Source organism: Calonectris borealis, chromosome 5, assembly GCF_964195595.1.
Source record: "Calonectris borealis chromosome 5, bCalBor7.hap1.2, whole genome shotgun sequence".
Classification (NCBI taxonomy): Eukaryota; Metazoa; Chordata; class Aves; order Procellariiformes; family Procellariidae; genus Calonectris; species Calonectris borealis.
In genome coordinates this window covers 38735609-38753737 of record NC_134316.1, presented here as the reverse complement: position 1 = coordinate 38753737, position 18129 = coordinate 38735609, and the positions used below count along the sequence as shown (strand labels likewise).

Below are 18129 nucleotides of genomic sequence, written 5' to 3'. Positions count from 1 at the left end.
ACAAGCTGTGCTATACTGAAGAAATGGATAACAATTTTTATCTTGATCATCATACTGCGAATTGTCATGAATTACACTGTAAGAATTCCATAAAATGAGTACATCTCAACACTGATAGACCAGAAAAGTAGTGTGCTGCATGTATATGCACAGAAAAACTGCTTCTGCTCAGCACCTCCATACAAGCCTGTATCTTCACTACCCACTTTTCCCCACCCGAGGTTTCCCCCTGGTGTCAGCGACAGTAACAGTATTGCAGTTTTATCCAAAGCAGCGTAATCGTGTGTGCTGAAGAGAAGGTGGTAGTTAGGGGCTGGCCGCAGCGAACTTTTCTTGGCAGGAGAACTGCATTTGCTGAGCCAACGTGTCACGCTTCGGAGGAACTCTTCGGACGTGTGCCTCTGCTCCCCCACTTGTTACCCAGTACGGATACCCGTCTTTTTTGCCATGTCTTGGTCAAAAGTCACAGCATGAAGCAGAATGGCCGGGGGACGGCAGCAGGCTGGCAGCGTCGCTTCATCGGGAAAGGAGTGTGATTTCTTTCGGCGTGCGCCGCGGTGAGCGCTGGCTCCCAGCGGGTTCCGACCCCGCAGCCTGGGCCCGGTCGTGGCAGGAGCCCCCTCGGCCTCTCCCTGACCCGACGGCCCCGGCCTCGCGCCTCGCGCCTCGCCCTGGCAGGGCCGCAGCCTGCCCCCGCCCGCTGCGCGCCTCCGGCACCCCCCTCCTCCCGGCCAGAAGCCGCCCCCCTCGGGAACGGCGCTGCCCTCGGGAACCCTCGTGCCCTCAAAACTCCCCCCCGACGCCTGTTCAAGCGAGCTGCCCGCTCCGAGCGGCTGCAGGCCCCGGGGCGCGGCGCCGCCTGACCGGCCCCAGCGCCTACATCTCCCAGCGTGCAACGGTACCGCCCCGGGTGCGGGGCGCGGCCGGGGGCCGCCGCGCGGCACGCTGGGAGTTGGAGTCGGGCGTTGGCGGTTGCGCAGCATCCGTTGGGGGCGCGCGGCGGTGCTGGTCTCTCGGAGGAACAAGGCAGCCATTGCCGCCGCGGCCGGGAAGAGCCGTTTCCTCGCGGCCCGCAGGACTCAGCGCTCGGCGACGGTGAGCGGCGACCCCTCCTTGGCTCGCTCGGTGGCGGAAGGGCCGGGGGAGGGTCGGGCGTCGAGTTGCGAGCAGGCTTCTTGCAGCCGGGCCCTGCTGCGGGGCGGGGACGGGCCCGGCCTTTCTTGTGTCGGCGCCGGGCTGAGGGGGAGGAAGCTGCTGTCGGAGGCCTCGCTGGCGCCGCTGGCCCGGGCGCTCGGCGGGGGACCGCTGGCGGTTGGGTAATCGAGGCGCGACGGCAGCAGGCCGCGGAGGACGCCGCGCTTTATCGCTGCCCCGCGGCTTTGCGGAGGGGAGGGCTGATGCCGGCTGTTTTGCTCGGAAGGATGGCTGGGAGCCGTCGGGGCTTGAAGGTGAGTGTAAAGCTTTCGCGTCCGCAGCGAAGAGCCGAGGGGCGATCGCCAGCGGGTGGGCCGACGCTTCGGTGACGGTGAACCCAAGGAGAGGGTCCTCCTGCCTTGGGGAGGCGGCGAGCCTAGCGCAGCCCTGTCCCGTCTGGACTTCTCAAAAAGGCGAACAAGCAGATGGTCTGCTGCTGCGGTCCCGTGCTTCCCGAGGGCTTTTAGGCCAGCATGTTTGATCTTGTGAGCCGCTAGTGAGCAAATGCGGTTGCGTTGTGCTAGGAACAACGCGTGAAGCTCTGCGACTTGCAGGTGTCGGTACAGATCTCAAATCCATTGTGCTCCCTGATGTTTGAGTAAATAATGCATGGGCAGATAGTTTGCACGTCTTGCCCTGTATCTGTGGTGCTTTCTCAGGCAGTCGATTCCCTCCACCCCATGTTCATTTCCTTCTGTGATTCTTCTCTCCTCCCCACCTTGTTTTTCTAGAGCTAAGCACTAAAAGTATTGAACAGCAGTTATGCAGTCGTTTTAGTCTGTCAAATACATGTTCTCAAAATGAGTGCTGTTGCCAGAGTGACTGTTCTTACCGTGTTTTAAAGCACATGTTATGTAAGTCTGTCCTTCCTCTGCAAAGGCCTGTCTTTCCCTTAATACCCACTGCTGGCCTTGCTAGTATTTGTGTGGTAAGGGTGCATCGGGAAAACAATCTGTCGGAAGACTAGCTACTCTGCGAGGGAGCTGAATCAGTCCTCTGAGCTGGATTTCCATGTGGGCATAAAAATGCAAGTGTGGGCGCAAAGGAGGGAATGGTTACACAGGGCAATATAGGCCCTTGTAGGAGAAGCACGAAACTTTTCACGTGAATGTGATTAAATAGCTATCATCTCACGTCGTGATTCGCGGACAGTTTAGGCTAATTTAAGTTAAGTGCTGTCACATTTCCACCCCTTGCCCCATACAAAGCCCTATACCCTGGTTCTGGCACTTCTCTAATGGCATAGTGAGCCCGAGTAAAGAAGCTAATCAATAGAAACTAATGGGTGTTAACACAGAAGGTAAATCACGGTAATTCGAAATACTGCATCCAAATTGTCTTGAACTACTTTCACAGCTAATATGATACGTTGTCTGTTTACTCTGTCTGCTTTGCAGCCCAGTATTGTAATATAAGATCACACTGTATTTCCACTCCTTGGGACTTGGATTCTTTGGTTTTTTGTATGACAGCAAGCTGAGCCAAATAATTTTTATTTTCCAGTCAGAAGAACTTAAAAAGTTCTAAATCACATAAACAGAAAAAGTGACATCCTCAAGATAAACAATGGAGCTTCCATAAAATATCTCAAATTATGTATCCTGGATCAGTAGATAGTTTTGAAAATCTGAATATCTGAAATAGCCTTTGTTTTTGCTATTGTTGAAATCTCATAATAACAAAACGTTTCTTCTTCATAACTTGATAGACTGTTAAGATGTTTTATGGTTAGTGCAAATGGAAATAATTTGATTACTACCATTTATCTTTTGGATGCTGACGTAATTTTTATTGCAGCAATTCTTTCAGGTGAAAGCAAAAGTTTGAGAATGTTTTATGTTGTTATTCGAATGACTAGAGTAACGGTTTTGTTCTTTTTTCTTTTTTTTTTAAAACTGCTGTTAGCCCAGCACATTAATCTTGGAGCTTATAGAGTGTGTTTTTTCATGCTCTGTGGTACAAAAGCCTTATTAGTCCAGCAACAAACAAAAACATTATTTCAGATACAAGAAGTCTTTAAGTTATATGACTAAAAAGGACAAAGCTGGGAGTTCTGTGTAGGTTCTACTAGAAGTCAGTAAGACAAGATTTTCTCACTTCTCTGGCTATAGAGAAGAATTGGGTTTTTAACATATATACCTGGAGGATGATAAAATCAAATTCCATTTAACCAAGATTTCTGAGATGTAAAAGTGATCTTAATCACCCTATTTCAAATTTGTTAATCTGATAAACAGTGCTGTTTTCTTTCTTAGCATCAACCTTAAGATGAGTGGCTGCCGTGTCTTTGTTGGACACTTAAGTTCACGCGCTCGGGAGCGGGATGTGGAGAAATTCTTCAAAGGATATGGACGCATACGAGAAATCCATCTTAAAAATGGATTTGGATTTGTGGTAAGTAATACCTTATTTTCCTTTCTCTTGCTTGCAGGTACTAGCCTTGCTAGGCTGAAGTCAAGGAAGGGAAGATGCTTAAGAGAATAATAGTTCCAATAGGAAATGGAAAATATTAATATACTTTTCAAATGTTGGGATTACAGTTTTACCTGGTTTGGGCCAGATTTTGCTCAAAATCTTGGTAATATTCTGGCTCCATTAAATGCATTGTCTGATCGTAGTCTTCCATGGATTTAAATTTTATCCCTTATTTCTGAAGACAATATAAATATCCTGTTAATGGCATTACAAAACTTGACAAAGTCTTGACCTGAAGAAAAGTTTATACAGAGTCACTCATGTTCCTCTCTCACTCCTTCTAGTCTGCTGGGTCATATCTCTAAATAATGGCCTGACATAAAAGCAAAGTACTTGGCTAAGACAACAGGTGTAAGAGGTGCTTGCTGTTGGATTTAAGCAGCACAGCTTTTAACTCTTGTGCAGCTAAAGTTAGGCATATTCACTGTCAACATATGTTCACAGGGCGTATGTGTCTGTCAGACTATTAAATGAAATACACGGTTTATTGGATCTTAGTTTCCTACCGCTGCTTTCTAGAGCTCTATGCTTCTAAACTGTTGTCCAAATTTTTACAGCTTTACGAGTCCCCAAATTGACTCAGGATCAGCCTGTTTCTTAAGTATTATCTCCTGAGAACTGAGAATTAGCTGTTCTGCAGCAATGAGTTCTAACTGGAAAGGCTGATGCTGCCCTTGCACTATGGCAGGCTTACATGCTATTCGTTCTGCCAAGATCAATCCCTTGGGTGAAGCTATGGGAAAAGAACAAAAAACCAGGCTTTGCCTACTTTAGTTACGTTAGTGTTACTTCTTGACTCCTACATGTGCCGGTTCCTGATTGCCCTGCAGTATGAGCTACTTCTTGTTGACTGCCAGTAGGTAAATACCTGCCTCTTAAAGTCCAGAGGTAAATGGCCGATCTAGACATGAGCCTGAGTTTATTTAGTGCATCCTTTCCAATTGCTGCTATTTCTCAAATCTCTTCTTGGGCAGGGCTGTTGACTCATTCAGGAACAACTTCTGTTCAACTCCTGTATATGAGTCAGCCAACTATCCTTCTTCTCTTCTCCAGTTCCTAGGCAGAAGCATTTTCTTTTCAAAGCTCACTAATAAGCTTGAATAATCGCCCCATAACTCTGTCTAAACAATGTAATTGTTCTCATGTTGAAGAATTTTTTCCTTACATATGAACAAAACTTTTCCCCCTTTGCCTGTCATCCCATCACTGTGCACCCACATGACTCCCATCATCTCTGTAACTGTTTTAGGTATTGGAAGATTGTGGCTAGATTCCCTTTGAGCTGCCTTTTCTTCAGGCTGAACAAACATGGCGTGGTCAACATTTCTTTGTTCTCCAACCTTCTGATCAGTTTTGGTGGCCCTCTGCTGGTCCCGCTCCATTTTTTCAATGTCTGTCTTGGGCTGGAGGGGCCAAAACTGGACATAATGTTCCAGGTGTGGCCTAACAAATGCCAAGTAGGGTGGAATAATCACATCCCTTGGTCTGCTGGCTGTACTCTTACTGACGCAGTCCAGGACGCGGTTTGCTTTCATTGCAGCAAGGCCACACTGGTGACTCACGCTTAGCTGACTCTCCACAAGGATTTCCGTGTCCTTTTCAGCAGAGCTACACTCCAGCGACTGAGACCCCAGCCTGTTCTGCTGCTTGGGATTATTCTATCCCAGGTGCAGGACTTCACATTTATCTTTTGTTGAAACTTGCAATTCTTGTTGGCCTCATATTTCAGCCTATCAAGGTCTCTCTGTGTGGTGGTTTTTCCTTCTGGTATATCTATTTCTCCTCCCACTTTGGTGTCAGCCACAAAACTGGTGAGGGTGCACTCGGTCCTGTCAATCCAGATCATTTATAAATACAGTGAATAGTATTATCCTTTGCAGTACCTCACTTGTGACGGGCTGTCAGTTCATCTTTGGTTTCGGTTATTTAAAATCTGTATTTATAAAACCTCTTACAAAACCAACTGATTCTGATTGAACGTGGTTGTAGTGTTAAAAGCATGTTTCGTTGTGTTTGATCAAAATCATTGCTTGATCTTTGAAACTGATTGAATTTACTTAAATTCTGTAGATTTCAGTGCAGAATGTTTTCAAACTTCACACCATAAAGCTAGTATGTAAACAGATAGACTTGCAGACATGCAGTTTGTTAGAAACTAGCTGAAATCGTGGGAGTTGTAGGTGCTAACTATTGATACTCTTAAATGCTGGGCCTAAATGAATTTTCTCAAGATAATCCTTGCATCATCATGCAAGGATGTGTGATGTTTCACTTGGTAGTGAAACAGATTTCAGTGCAGAGGGGGGAAGATTGCTTAAGCCAGTATTGCTTCTGAAAAGCTGTTTATAGTTACGCAAATGCTTTCTTCAACATGAGAAGCTTATTCTCTGTTGTTCATTGCTCTAAAGCTGCAGTTCCACATTGGTTTTTTTCTCCATCCACACTGTTGGTTCAAGCAGCCCCTACCCAGCTGCTTGTTCTCACTGGTTTCTTTCTTTCCTTTCTCCCTTTGCCTCACATGGTGTTAACACAGTTGTTCAGCCACATAATGAACCTACCTGGGAAGCTGATCTAGTTGAAAAATAACACTGTCTTTCTCACCCCACCTCCTGCGCAAAGTGTGCTGTTTTTCGTCTGGATAGGTTTCTTGACCTAGTTTCCTGCAGAGCTGGACAAACAGCTCTGCCAAGAACCAGTGGGCTGGATAGTGGGCAGAGGCTACTTGGGCTGACTAAAGCAGCATTGCTGCCAAAAGCAAAGCGACAGATCCCGTTGCAACGGTATATGGAATTGCATATCATAGCTGATCCAGACCCACAGGTGGCCAGTGCTGAAGAGGGGCTTGTGTTTCTTACTCTTCTTACACAGGCACCTTTTTGCCAGACTAGTGAGCTGAATTCGCTCAGAAAAAAATAAGAAGGGCTTTTTTTCTGATTCCCTCTTTCTTTGCCAATTCAGTAAGAATGGAATCAGCCCCAGAGCTCTTAAGAGAGTTTTGGGAGTGCGCAGCTCTCCTGCTTTTGGTTGCAGTTGATCAGCTCGTGCTGTTATATAGGATTTCTCTCTACGTAGGGCTGTGTTTTAAACTGTGTTTCTTGAAGTAATCCCCCTGCCTCTCTCCCAGAAAGTATTTTAGATATTTCTGTAATAAACCAGGTTATTTAATTAATTTATTTTATATAGGTCCTGCAGATAGTTATACTGAAACAACTGAGGGAGGCAAAAGGAGTTTGTGAGGTGGAGGGAGAAGAAATGGTCATGAATGGGAACATCTTGGCTTTTCAGTCATAAAGTACTAGGAATCCACTTCCTTGTTCAAAGTTCTGGCTGATACTTGCTGCAGAAATGTAAAATTTATAAAGAAAGCATGTTTTCTAGCATTTGAATATACTATGAGGGAAAATACTTTTTTATTCCTATTTTCTTTCTAGGAATTCGAAGACCACAGGGATGCTGATGATGCAATTTATGAACTAAATGGTAAAGAGTTGTGTGATGAAAGGTAAGCTTGATACCATAATTTCCCTTAAGAACAGCAAAAGTGCTTTGCATCCAAATGCAGTGCATTAGCTTGTACTCTGGCACCCGTTTCTTGTGGCTCTGTGATGGGATACACCTTCCATGACTTTATCTAAAGGGATAAAGTTCATTGGGATCCTGGCTACAGTCTTATATAAGGTAAAGATAGTTTGGGACTGGAGGAGGGGTGGCTTAGAGCAGGGCTGGCTATTTTCTCCACTTGCACTTATTTCTTCTTCAAAGCTAACTCAAGGTCTTGTCACCAGAAATATTAGTAAAAGTGAATTGAACTTATCTATTTGTTATTTATCTGTCTGTTGACTTCAGAAAATAAGTTGATAACAGCCTCCCATCATTTGGAGTGTTGCCCTTCAGTGTGCAACAATGTGGACTATAGTCATTGTATGTTACAACAATTTTTATTTGGATTGTGGAAGTTGGGTTTAGATCATGAGATTGTTATTATTTTGGTACTTTTTTCCCTCTGTGATTGTTCTTGGGCTCTGGTTGAGCAGATTTAATTGTTTCAATCTGAATTACAGACCCATGACAATTTTCATGAAAGTCTGAGGGAGATGAATGAGACGAGAGAATACCACTGTTCTGGCTCTTTAAGAAATGCCAGTGACTGTGTTATAAATCATTGCTTGCAAGGGCAAGATAATTCTTGTTCGTGCACATGTGCTTCCAGTTGCGAAAGATTTAAGTCAGTGTCAAATACTTAAAGTTTGTGTTTTATTTTTTGTTTGCTTGTTTTGTTTTGTTCCTATCATAAGGGTTACAATTGAGCATGCTCGAGCCCGAAGAGGAAGGGGCAGATTCCCACAACGGTTCAGTTATTACCAGTCACAGAGTGGATCTAGGTAGGTGGTCTGGACTCTGTTTCCTACAAACAGAATAACTGAAGAACTGTACTGAAATACTGTTTTCTTCTTGTGGTTGGAGTTAGGGATCCAACTCTGTTTCCTTGTATAGCTTCACGAAAGAAGTTTTATGTTCTCAAACCTTGGAGGTCCATTACTATTATTCACTTCCTCTGGCTGAGGAGCATGTGGATTTTAAAGCAGTTTAACTGGCTCGCAGAGGTTCACAAACCTGTTATGAAATGCTCCCTCTCCACGTTGTAGGCAGTACATTGGTCTTGCTTCCTGCTGTTACGTAAATGATGTGAAGGACTAATGCTGCAGTTGGATTGGCTGTTTTCAACACTAAATGAAGAAAAATGCCAGAGCTTCTCTACTGAGGCTTTTGTCATTAAACTGATCTTACAGGCTAAGTAGAATTATTGTAGAGCAATAGTTCAAGGTATTTACCATCTCACCAAGCTTTCACATTTCCAGTTGTGTGGTTATCAAAATGCTTACTTCAGCACAGCATACAAAAGGAACTGTATTTGAGAAACAGTGCTAGAGCTCAAGATACTAGCACGTGCAGAAGTGTTTAAATACCAATTGACTAGGTTTGCTGACCGAGCAGGTGCCTTGCTGAAGGAGAGCCTCTGTCCAACAATGCAATCTGAAAAACAGGACGTAGCTCATATCTAGAATACCTGTAGTGGACATACAGTATTTGTGGAATTGTTCACTTTCAATGATTTGAGCCAGTGCTGAACCTTGGCACTGGAGTGGAGTTTGTGAAAGTTCTGCAGATTCGCATATATTCCACCAAACAACTACACATTACATCTTTGTACTTTATATCTACCTGTGTGAAGTAAATATGTTTGGAATAATTTACTCTGTAGAAACATTTATAGCTGTGGCCTATGCAGAGTAGAGTTTGGAAGAAAGACGAAGACTTAACTGACATAAACCTCTGCATTTGTTTCAAAGTCAGAATTGCTGCCAGTTACAAACCAGTGTCTGGAACATCTAATTTGCATATGCAAGTATGCTAATTAGATTATTTTTTCTTCAGTGGCAGTAACCTTGATGCGGTATAATTGGTCCGAGGTCCAGGCTAAAAGTGGACTTTTAAAGTAGGAAGTGTGATTGAAGGTCGTGGGCATCTGACGTTGTAGTCATGTTCATGACGTCAGACTGCCGATGCCAGACAGGAAGAGACTGCGGTTTGCAATAATGGAAAAATGAGACTCAGCCTGCCAGTTTTGGGACTCTGGGACCTCTGTTTAAATGCCCGGAAGATCTGGATGTTCTGAAAAAAATTGGGACACTTTGAGGTATGCACTGAAATGAAATTGCCTATGCTTCAGTGTACAAATCAATACGCACAATTTAGGATTATGTTTCTATGAGAGGAGAAGATGAGAATAATTTTCTCTAAGGTCAGTGTTCTTGATTCTTGAATCTTTTTGTAGTAATACGTAGTGCCATTGTTAGAATCGTTCCTGTTAGAGAAGGCTGGCATACCTTTCTCCATAGTTCTCAGATCCCTTTGGATTCAGAGTGACTAGGATTGAGAACAGAAATGACCTGCAAGGGCAGTATTCTTTCCAGATATTTTACTCTTCTTTTCTGTATGAATATTTTCAAGCCACATTTTCGTTTTTGAGAGGGTCTTTAATTTTTGGTTAAGTGAAAAACATCGGCTTTCATTTAGGAACTGTAAACTGCCACAGCTACTTCATGGCAACCAGTTATCTAGCTCTCATTTTACTAAAAAAAGAATATTTCTACCCACAAAAATATCTAATATAGGTCATGGTGGCATTCATAAATATTAACAAATGATTTGGAATTTAGAAGCATGAACTAAGATGCCTTTAAATTGTGCCTTCTATCTCCCTGACATGAAGCAGAATTTATCCTACCAACTAAAAAAAAAAAATAAAAAAATTGCCCTTTACACAAATATCCTCCAAAACCATATGTGTGAGCCAAGCCTGCCAAATACCAAAATTAAACTAATACTCTTTACATTATTTTCATTCTAGTAGGCACTTATTTCAGTGTATCTAGAAAAAATGGCAGCTATATTGACTGCCTTGGTATAAGGTTCTTCATCAGAATCCTTTTTAATCCCCTTGTAGCAGCTCTCTTCTTGTAGTGGACTCTTAAATATATTCTTGACTAGGGAGAATCAAATCTGCAGTCCAGCAACAAGGAAAATACTTAAATCTCTCAGCAAACTATAGAAAACATCAGAGTTCTTAAGTTCTGAATTCCTTACACTGGAGACTTTGTCCTCTTTTTTTTTTTTTTTTGTTTCCTCTGAACTCTTCTAGCCGGTATGGACCTCCTGTTCGTACTGAACACAGGATCATAGTTGAAAACCTTTCATCCCGTATCAGCTGGCAGGTGAGTTAACATGTTACCTTCTTTTTTTACACTTTGTTTTCCTACTCTGTAAATAGACTGCTCTCAGCCTAATTTCTTAATAAAGCCATCATAAATATTTAACCTGAATAAAAAAATAAGCAAAAAAGCTTCAGTGATTGCTAAAAATTAGCATTCAAACACTTAAAGAAGTCTTTTGTTTCACAGCTATGCAAATAGTTCTATAACCAGATTTTATAGTTGGGAACAGATTCTTGCTTAGTTGTGTTTACCAACTGATAAAACTTTCAAAGACTCTAGATTGTTTCTAAATTATTGAAGCATAGCATCCATTCAAACTATATCATCCTTTTGTATTGAAAAAGTGCACCTGAAAGTGCATGCCTTTGTTTTGAGTGAAATTTATGGTCTCTTCTTATGTTTTGCAAAATATTTTTGTGACATGCATGATTGGGAAGTCTGGTAATACGTCATTAATAAAGGGAATCTTAAGAAGGCTACTGTGTAAAGTATGCTTACTGTAGATATTTTTTAAAAACCCAAAACTTTCAGTAATTGTCTTTTGAAGCTTTCTTACCATTGTTCTTTTTTTTTTTTTTTCACCCTTGCTAATGTTTCGCTAATTTTTAGCTGGCTTTTAACATAATAACCATATAATCAATTGCTTTAGTTGTGCCCTGTGTACTATACAGTCTATAGAAAGTTTACTTTTTAAAGGCATAGCAACAGATGCTATTTACAAAAGGTGAGTGAATAGAGGAGTTTAGTCTTGATTATTAACCCTTTATATTCTTTGAATAAAGAGACTTTAATTAATATAATAAAAGATGCAGAACACGTTGAATGTTCAAAGCCTTGGTCTTGCAGCTAAATCCGCATGAGGAGGCTGTTTGGCTTGCCTGGAGCTCCACTGATGTGTTTCATAAGAGCTTGGGTACAGTCAATGCAGATAGACGGTTGAACTAGGTTTGTTTATCTTCTGCATGACAGGTTCAAAAGGTTCATAATTGTACAGTTTTGTTAATTATTGAATAACTAAAAAAACAACTTCTGAGTTGATGTGATGAGCAAGTGGATTTCATCTAAATATCTTCTGGGTGTGGTATGCAGTTATGTGTATGAAGAGATTGTTATAAAACACAGGGCTTGGAAGCAACAGTAGGGACCAGGGAAGTAAGCTAGAATGGAGTGTTAAGGAGAGTAAATCCTATAATGCTGTTTAGTGTTAAATTCATAACTTGAAAAAAAAGTTAACATTTCTGTAACTTTCTTTTACTTGTGAATATTTATAATGGCTTTATGTGTACTTACCATTTTAGACTGAAGCCCACCCAATTCAGATTTCATACTGATGAATCTTTAGGATTCTAATTAGCATTCTAAGGTAGCATAAGAGACTTTACTTCTTGATACCTGCCTAAATAGAAATCATTTGAAGCTAACATCTTGGATACTGACTATAGTGTTTTAACTTCTTTTAACTATACTACTTACACAACAGATTAAAATAGCTAATACATTAACAGTAGTGGCATTATTCTTCTTTTCTAATAACGCCTGAGCTTCTAGCAAGCACTATTGATACGGAACGTTGCTTTAAAACTTAGGCACATAATTTCATCTTTGGTGTGTGCAGATCCCCATGCTTTGAGAACTTCTGTCTCCTTTAAAAGTTATTGTGTTGGGATATTTAAAAAAAAAAAAAAACCACAAACAAACCACAAATAAGATTTGTATTCAAATCAGTTTCCTCAAATTGTTGATTTTATTGTTAATAGATAATCTCATATCTAAGTAGTAAACAAACTGTCAGAATTCTCCTTATTTTAGCAAAGGTATATATTTCTGCATGTTCAGAGCCTTTCAGCCACCCTCGTTAGTTCTTCAGTATCTGTGAATTTTCAAGCAGTTGGGAAAAGTAGATCTGTGTTACATCAAGATGTAATTTTTAGTATGTGTTTTTCCTATTTATGGTTGTCCTACACCTTATTTTCCTTTGCTGCTAAGGACAGCACGGTATTCTTGTGCTGTTTAAGGTGAACCAGAACAGTAAACCTAGGATAAAATTTGACAGTTCCACTGGTTAAGTAAAACGAGATAACTTTAAAACATTCCCTTAATAATAGCAAATATTCTGTTGAGCTTTTATAACACATGCACACTTACTCTCTTTTGGGCAATAATGTTGGCATCTTAATCATGTTGACATTACTATTACAAATGATATTTCATGATGATGATCCTTAGGATTCAGCGTATAGTGTGGCAAGTCTGTGGGGTCCTAAATTTTAAAGCCTGAAGTTACTGAATTAGAAAATAATTATGTAGATTAACATTTTCTAACTTCCTTTTGCCTTACCAGCCCTGGTCTGGTTAAGTTCTCATTGACTTGAGCAGAGCCAAAATTTTGTTCTTCATCTCTAAATTGGGATAAACATACTGAAGTTGAATTACTTTTAATGGTGCTGTAGGGCCTGTTTTTCATTTGCTATTAAAGTTTCTTTCTGTTAAGCACATGTGAATCCAGGAAAAATACTAGTTTGCATAGGCCAGTTTTTAAAATAAAACTATTGAATTTTAATTAAAAGATTAGATAAAACTAAGCCTTCTTATATTCTGTGGCAAATGTTCTGAAGTTTTTCTTGGCTTTTTGTTTTGTAGTCTTTTCTTCCTTAAGCAAATTTCTAACCAAGTGCATTTTGAACCTCTTCTAACAACCTTGATTTGGTTAACCCTCATTTTTCTTGTGTGGAGGAAAAAGAACCAAAGATTTGGGGGTTTTCTAGTGGCTGAAATTCTAGGGTTTGGCCTGTTCTGAATTTTCCTTTTGGTTCCTATGACACTCCTGTTTTTTGGCGATCTAGATCTTGGTTTGCCTGGGTTTGATCTCGATTGGCTAGCACAGATCATCCTCGGGTTCTTTAGCCACTTCTGGAGACTGGAGACTATGTCCAGTGCTTTCAGGGCCTCTGGTACCTCCGTGAAGCATATTGCTATGAGCCATCACTCTGCCTTTCTCATGTAAGAGAGTTCCTCTTGGCCAGCTAGGTATTGGACAAGCAACTCTTTGCTTAAGGTACCTTCTTATATCATCTGCCACTTCTGGCATGTTGCGGTAAGTAGTCTGGGATTATAAAATACCAGATACTGTTTGGTAAAAGTACTGCTTTAACTTATACACATGTTTAGCTTTTTAGTGACCTTTTATATTATTTGTTTGTACTTTATCCTATTGCTGAGCAAGTAATTTTACAGTGTCTGCGTGTTTAGCCTCTATTAAGTTAAATACAAGAGTGTCTGTTGACGTGGCACTGTAGTATGACAGATATTCAAGGGAAATAAAAGAAAATTTTTTCCCTTTGTAAAAGTTTTAATTATATAGTAATTACACCTTTTTGCTTTTAATTTTGCTGTGAAGTTGGGGGAGGTGAGCATATAGAATGAATTTGTCTACATATATTTGATTGTCATTTAACTGGGGTGTTAGTCATGAAAATTTGCATTTAATACTATGTTGCTTTTCATCTGTTATAGATCTGATTTCAGTGCATATGTTGGTATTTTAAGTACTGCATTGTGTTTTCATAACAGCTAGTTTTGGGATGCAGTATTATTTTAAAAGCAATATTTTATTCACTGTAGTTGTAAAAATGAGGGGTCCTTTCTATATGCAGCTGCTATTACATAGGCTGTTTCAGAAACTTTTTTCTAAATTGTATGTATTTATTTATATATATATAAAAAATATAAAAGCATTAAGCAGTTTTAGCAGAGAAAGTTTTATGGAGGTATTACTTACTGCTAGCTGGCTCAACTGTGTCCTGTTTAAGGCTAAAATGTTAACTTTTGCTGCAGGACTTGAAAGATGTCATGAGAAAGGCAGGGGAAGTCACCTATGTGGATGCACATAGAAACAACAGGAATGAAGGGTAAGTATCATTTTGTATGATAACTGAAACTGCTAAAGGCAAAATTATCCTTGTAATATGAAAGAAATGGAACATAAATCTATGGTGTGGCTTAGATGCTGAAATGTCTCCAATTTTAAAAAAAAACAAAACACAACAAACAACAACAACCAACCAAAACCCCAAAAAGTAAGTAGGAGTTTAGAAGTGGTATTGAACTCGGTCTCTACTCTCTACCATGAAAACAATGTGTCAAAGCAGAAAGGGAAGGGAGAATACCTTTCAACAGTTGAGTTCTGCTGTCTTTAACTTAGAGTTATTTATGTTATTTATGAGCTGACTCCTGAGGCTAAAATTCCTCCTGTCTGTGGCTGCTTTGCACTGGTTCAACAGTCAAGTCATGGGAAATGGACATAACCAATCTCCATAGGGAGTACCTCGCTGCCTGCTCTCCATTCTTAATTCTGCAGACTACAAAGGTCCTGCATGACAAAGCAGGAGAGAGGAAAGTATGAACTGAGTGTATGTGCTGGCAGAACAGTGCTCTAGGGCCACTGCAAGCAAATGCAACTTACACTTTTTTTGAGGGGAAAACAAATTAAAAAAACAAAGAGGGGATTTTTCTATTCACTGTTAAAAATCTAAATAGGGCAGGAGAGTCTGCAAGTTTTTGTTTCTTGGACAATTCAGTGAAATGCAATTTAGAGTCTCACCTGTAGGTGGACTGAAATAAAATTTAGGAGGACTGAAATAAAAATAAGCTTTCAGAAGATAAAACATCAAGCTGTGAATCAACAGATTGGAAAAGACCCAAACTCGTTCTCCTTGCTTTTTCAGTTTCTCTGAAACTTTTTCTTTTTTCCTGGTGGTATACAGGGTTGTGGAATTTGCATCTTATAGTGATATGAAGAGTGCACTGGAAAAATTGGATGGCACTGAGCTGAATGGACGCAGAATTAAACTGACTGAAGATCACAGAAGGCACAGGTATGTCACCTGACCTGATAAAATTCTGCTGAGGGCATGGCATTGGATTTATTATCTAATTCTTTGGCCCCAAGCTAAATATCACCGCACAGAACCATTTTCTAGCAGTGTAAACCAATTTAGATAAGAACTAACTTGCTGAAAATAGGGTAAATATAACACTTTTGGATGAGCGTAAGGAGATTTTTTTTTTAAAGATAAAACTTGATATTTAAATGAAAGGACTTTTTAAAAAACTATGAATTTTGGTATTATAAGCCTTTTAATTTACTGGAAAGCTGCTTCACAGTCCTGTGAAATGTCTCAAATAGTTGTGAAAGCCAACTTTTTCATGAGAATAAAAGAAAAACAGTTAGCTTGCTTGCATTATTCCCAAAGCAGTTCTGTCATTTAGTCATTTAAAAAACATGTTAGCTGCAGCTTTTTCATTGTCTCTCTTAAAAATAAATCCACTTCTTTTCATGAAAAAAGGGACAGTGAGAGAAGGTTTTAAGCTAGAGAGGTGTTAAACTCAGGCCTTAAAGTGTGCTGGTGTTCAATGCCTTTAGAGACTTTTTTAGCATCTTGAAAGAAACCCTAACTAATTGACATAGGTGTTTCTAGAGAGAATAAATACCACAGGTATGAATTTTCATTTCTGTGCTTTTCTTGCTAAATGGCTAAAAATTTGTTTGTCTCCTTCTGGTGGGGGGGCAAGGGGAAGGCATCTTTCATTAGGCAGTCCATATTTTGCCAAGCTAGCAGAGAATGTCAGAGTCTTTGCCTAAGAACATACTGTTGTGATGGAGCATAACAGAAATCTAGCAGCACTCTGAAATAACTGAATGCTGTGCATAGCGCATTCAGATGTTCTGGTGGATGTGCTGTGCATACAAAGTAGTTGAGAATTTAAATTGAGTATTTTAAATTTAGTAGGATGTGAGACTACAGCTTTTAATTGTGTTTCTCTAGAAGCAGATCTCGATCAAGGAGTTACTCAAGATCTCGCAGCAGGTCCAGGTCTACAGGATCTTCCAGATCGGACAGCCGGTCCAGGTCCAGGTCAAGATCAAGGTCCAGGTCCAGGTCTCGTTCTCGATCCCGGTCCCGATCTCGATCCCGGTCTCGTTCTCGCAGTCGTACACCTAAAAAGAGTTACTCCCAGAAAAGCCACCGCTCCAGCTTGCTAGCTTCTTCCCCATCTCCCTCTTCTTCTAAACGAAAATCTCGTTCTAGGTCGAGCTCTGCTCATAGCCGTAGTTAACCTGCTCTTAGAGACGTATTAATGCATTTAATTTGATTCAAGTTTCTTGAAGACTTGAGACAAATTATACATGAGAACTGGGAGGGGAAGAGTTAACATGATGAAAGGGTAACCTCCTCTTACATTGCCAAAGTGCCTGTCATCAAATAGGCCATCTCTGCGAGGAGGGGCTGTCAGCTTTCTCCTTTCAGTGAAGTCTGGAGTGGGAAGTCTTTTTTATTTTTTTTTTCCCTGCTATTAGTAAACATTTCTATCATAGCTATATTATGTACACATAATGCTGAGGTAATGGGATGAGACAATACGCTGCTTTCTCCCTCTCTTGCCCCCCACTTTCCCCTCCACCTCCAAGGCCTTTGACTTCCAAAATACAATGTTAGCTTTTGTCCTTGGTATTAAGTCCGAGAACAGGAAGTATAGATTTTATTCATTTAAGGTTCTGTGGCTACTTTTTTGTGTGAGAATGAATGGACCAGCTGAATTTAGTTTAGAGTTCACTTTTTTCCCTGTTGCTTGGCTTAACAGGCTGTTTAAGTTCCAGCTTTAAATGGCCTTGATAATATGCTTAATTTGCAACAGACTTTCAGGAATACACATTGGTCAGTTGAATATTGCTCATTTGGATAGTGAAACAATACAATGTTAAGCAGTAATGAATGCTGGAATTTCCTGTTAAAATGAGACGTACCATCCAGATGTCAGGATTATTGGGAATCCATTATAATAATTTTCCAGTAATTCACTAGTATGTGGTATTGTATGTAGAGGCCTTATTTGACAGGTGACTCCATAAAACTGCACAGAAGTGTCAATATGCATGTCCATGTTTTTGATGTTTATAAAAGTGACATAGCTTTCATACCCAAAAGTATGATACTGAATAATGTGTGTATGACTAGCAATAGTCTTGATGGAAAGGAAGGTTATTTTAGTAATGACAGCAGCAAAAAAATCCCAGGAAAAGTGTAGTCAGTTGTGACAGGAAAAGTTAATCATGTTAAAGTGTAAAGAGGATAATTTCTTTAAATCTCCTGAATGCGCTGTTGTTTTGATTAATAGAAATTTCCACTGCAAATACTGTTTGTTCTTATAATTTGGAATTAGATTTTTTTTTTTAACTTCTGTATCGTTGAAGAAGGGAAACATTTTTTGGAAAAATATGTAAATTAATCCCGAAGTCTTACGTGTGTTTAAATGTACCATTCCTAATAAAATAAAACCTTTTTCTGGCTTACTTTGCAGTTTTGTTTAGTAATATTACTGTTGCTGTTGTTCACTTCGTACAATCTTGCAAACATGATCACAAGGAAATTTTTTTGAAGGTGTACCCATATGGAAGCAAGCAAAAGAAACCAGTTATGACACGTAAGTAACCAGATGCTGACTAATAGGAGGACAGGATAGGATTTTACTGTCATGGCCATCAGTGGCTGTTTGAATGGGTGGCAAATAGTAGTCTTTCTGCAGTCCTTGCAGACAGATTTGTGTGACACCTCCTTGTCCACCAGTTCAACAAAAGAACCAACAACCAAATGGCCATAGGTGTTGGAATCTTCCTATAGGTAAA

At 40.4% G+C, this 18129-nt stretch overlaps 1 protein-coding gene across 4 annotated transcripts; it reads left to right on the top strand.

Annotated features, from left to right (window-relative positions):
* Window positions 1-954: 954 nt before the first annotated feature.
* On the top strand, window positions 955-17796 carry LOC142082987 (serine/arginine-rich splicing factor 5-like). 4 transcript variants are annotated; one of them, XM_075151906.1, is made up of 9 exons: window positions 956-1095; window positions 2698-2753; window positions 3450-3588; window positions 7101-7171; window positions 7965-8051; window positions 10373-10445; window positions 14280-14353; window positions 15209-15319; window positions 16271-17796. In XM_075151906.1, exons 3-9 carry the CDS (start codon window positions 3463-3465, stop codon window positions 16560-16562), a joined length of 834 nt encoding a protein of 277 aa, XP_075008007.1. In that variant the 5' UTR covers window positions 956-1095; window positions 2698-2753; window positions 3450-3462; the 3' UTR covers window positions 16563-17796. The 4 variants fall into 4 exon arrangements, with proteins under 4 accessions (XP_075008009.1, XP_075008006.1, XP_075008007.1 ...); XM_075151908.1 differs by lacking the exon at window positions 2698-2753 and having other exon boundaries at window positions 955-1095; window positions 16274-17796; XM_075151905.1 differs by lacking the exon at window positions 2698-2753 and having other exon boundaries at window positions 955-1095.
* The last annotated feature ends 333 nt before the right edge of the window (window positions 17797-18129 follow it).

What these genes read in the sequence shown, in the direction of transcription:
- LOC142082987 (XM_075151905.1), top strand. Translation starts at nt 3,463, where the DNA reads ATGAGTGGCTGCCGTGTCTTTGTTGGACACTTAAGTTCACGCGCTCGG. An exon ending in AAAGAGTTGTGTGATGAAAG is followed by an intron (nt 7,172 to 7,964) that starts GTAAGCTTGATA and finishes TCCTATCATAAG; the next exon opens with GGTTACAATTGAGCATGCTC. An exon ending in CAGTCACAGAGTGGATCTAG is followed by an intron (nt 8,052 to 10,372) that starts GTAGGTGGTCTG and finishes GAACTCTTCTAG; the next exon opens with CCGGTATGGACCTCCTGTTC.